At 42.6% G+C, this 1,050-nt stretch overlaps 1 protein-coding gene across 1 annotated transcript in view; it reads right to left on the minus strand.

Annotated features, from left to right (window-relative positions):
- Positions 1 to 1,050, minus strand: part of LOC107574865 (ATP-binding cassette sub-family B member 7, mitochondrial-like) — a 64,816-nt gene that overhangs the window by 37,241 nt on the left and 26,525 nt on the right. The window contains exon 6 of the mRNA XM_016261298.1: positions 2 to 47. Within this exon, the coding sequence (XP_016116784.1) occupies positions 2 to 47 (46 nt within the window). The remainder of the gene's footprint in view (position 1; positions 48 to 1,050) is intronic.

The raw sequence follows: 1,050 nt of genomic DNA on the forward strand, positions 1-1,050 counted from the left end.
GTTCCTCAGCTCATTGAAGAGAGCGGACCCGGCGCGGGAAACACCATCTGAAAACACACGCGTTCACTGTCAACACAACACAAACTTAAAAGCACAGAAAGCGTGTGCCACTTCATTTACATAGTTGCTGGAGAAACAAAGGGAGTCACTGCGTGCGGCGTTGACAACTTCCAATAAATTAGGAGTTATTGGGGACAGTCACAGCAGCACTCAGATATGAAGAGCCTAACATTGCACACTGCATATTATTTGCATGTGCGTCTGTATGAATGTTAACAAGCTTCAGAGAACGTTCACACAATCAGAGACTGAAAAAACACATTAGACTGCATGACAACAGAGTACACCGACTTCTTCCTCTTCACTCAAGAGCACCTAACGCTCATTAAATATGCCAGCTTAAACTCTTCTTGACTCACGAGTAGACCTGACTCACTGTATAGCTGCTTTACAACATTAACACTGTTTAGGTAACAAGAGCCTTGTTAAGGCCCGCTAGGCTTTAAAGGTGACATATCATGAAAATCTGACTTTTCCAGCTTTTAAGTGCTATAATCAGGTCCACGGTGCATCTACCAATCAAGGAAATGTGAAAAAGATGAACCCAGTAACTTTGTTTTGATAAGCTTTTTTCTACAAGCGTCTGAGAAAACGAGCGCGTCTGATCTCGCTCCCCTAGTGACGTTGCAAAGGGATCTCATTATAATATTACCGCCCCTTAATCTGTAAGTTTCCACCCATGGCGCCGTTATTTGATTTTGCAAGCGACAACGGTGTACCAGCTCTAATGCCATGGAGAAAGTTTGAGCAAAACATGCTAACTGTTCTGTGTTTGGCTGCACAGGCGAGCACAGAACACTGTTTAGAGTCCCAGCCTCAGAGGAGACGACAGAGCAGTGCATTTATTGATTTATTTACTGTATATTGCTGCTGCAACACAGATCTAAAATAAACAAGCAATTTATTTCCCAGCTGTTTACCTTCACAGACATAACCCACTGTTTTTGTAACTCATGTGTGTTTTTAACGTAAACTTGTGTGTGAATGAGA

The sequence above is a fragment of the Sinocyclocheilus grahami genome, unplaced genomic scaffold (genome assembly GCF_001515645.1).
Source record: "Sinocyclocheilus grahami isolate Dianchi unplaced genomic scaffold, SAMN03320097.WGS_v1.1 scaffold2366.1, whole genome shotgun sequence".
NCBI classification, from domain to species: domain Eukaryota; kingdom Metazoa; phylum Chordata; class Actinopteri; order Cypriniformes; family Cyprinidae; genus Sinocyclocheilus; species Sinocyclocheilus grahami.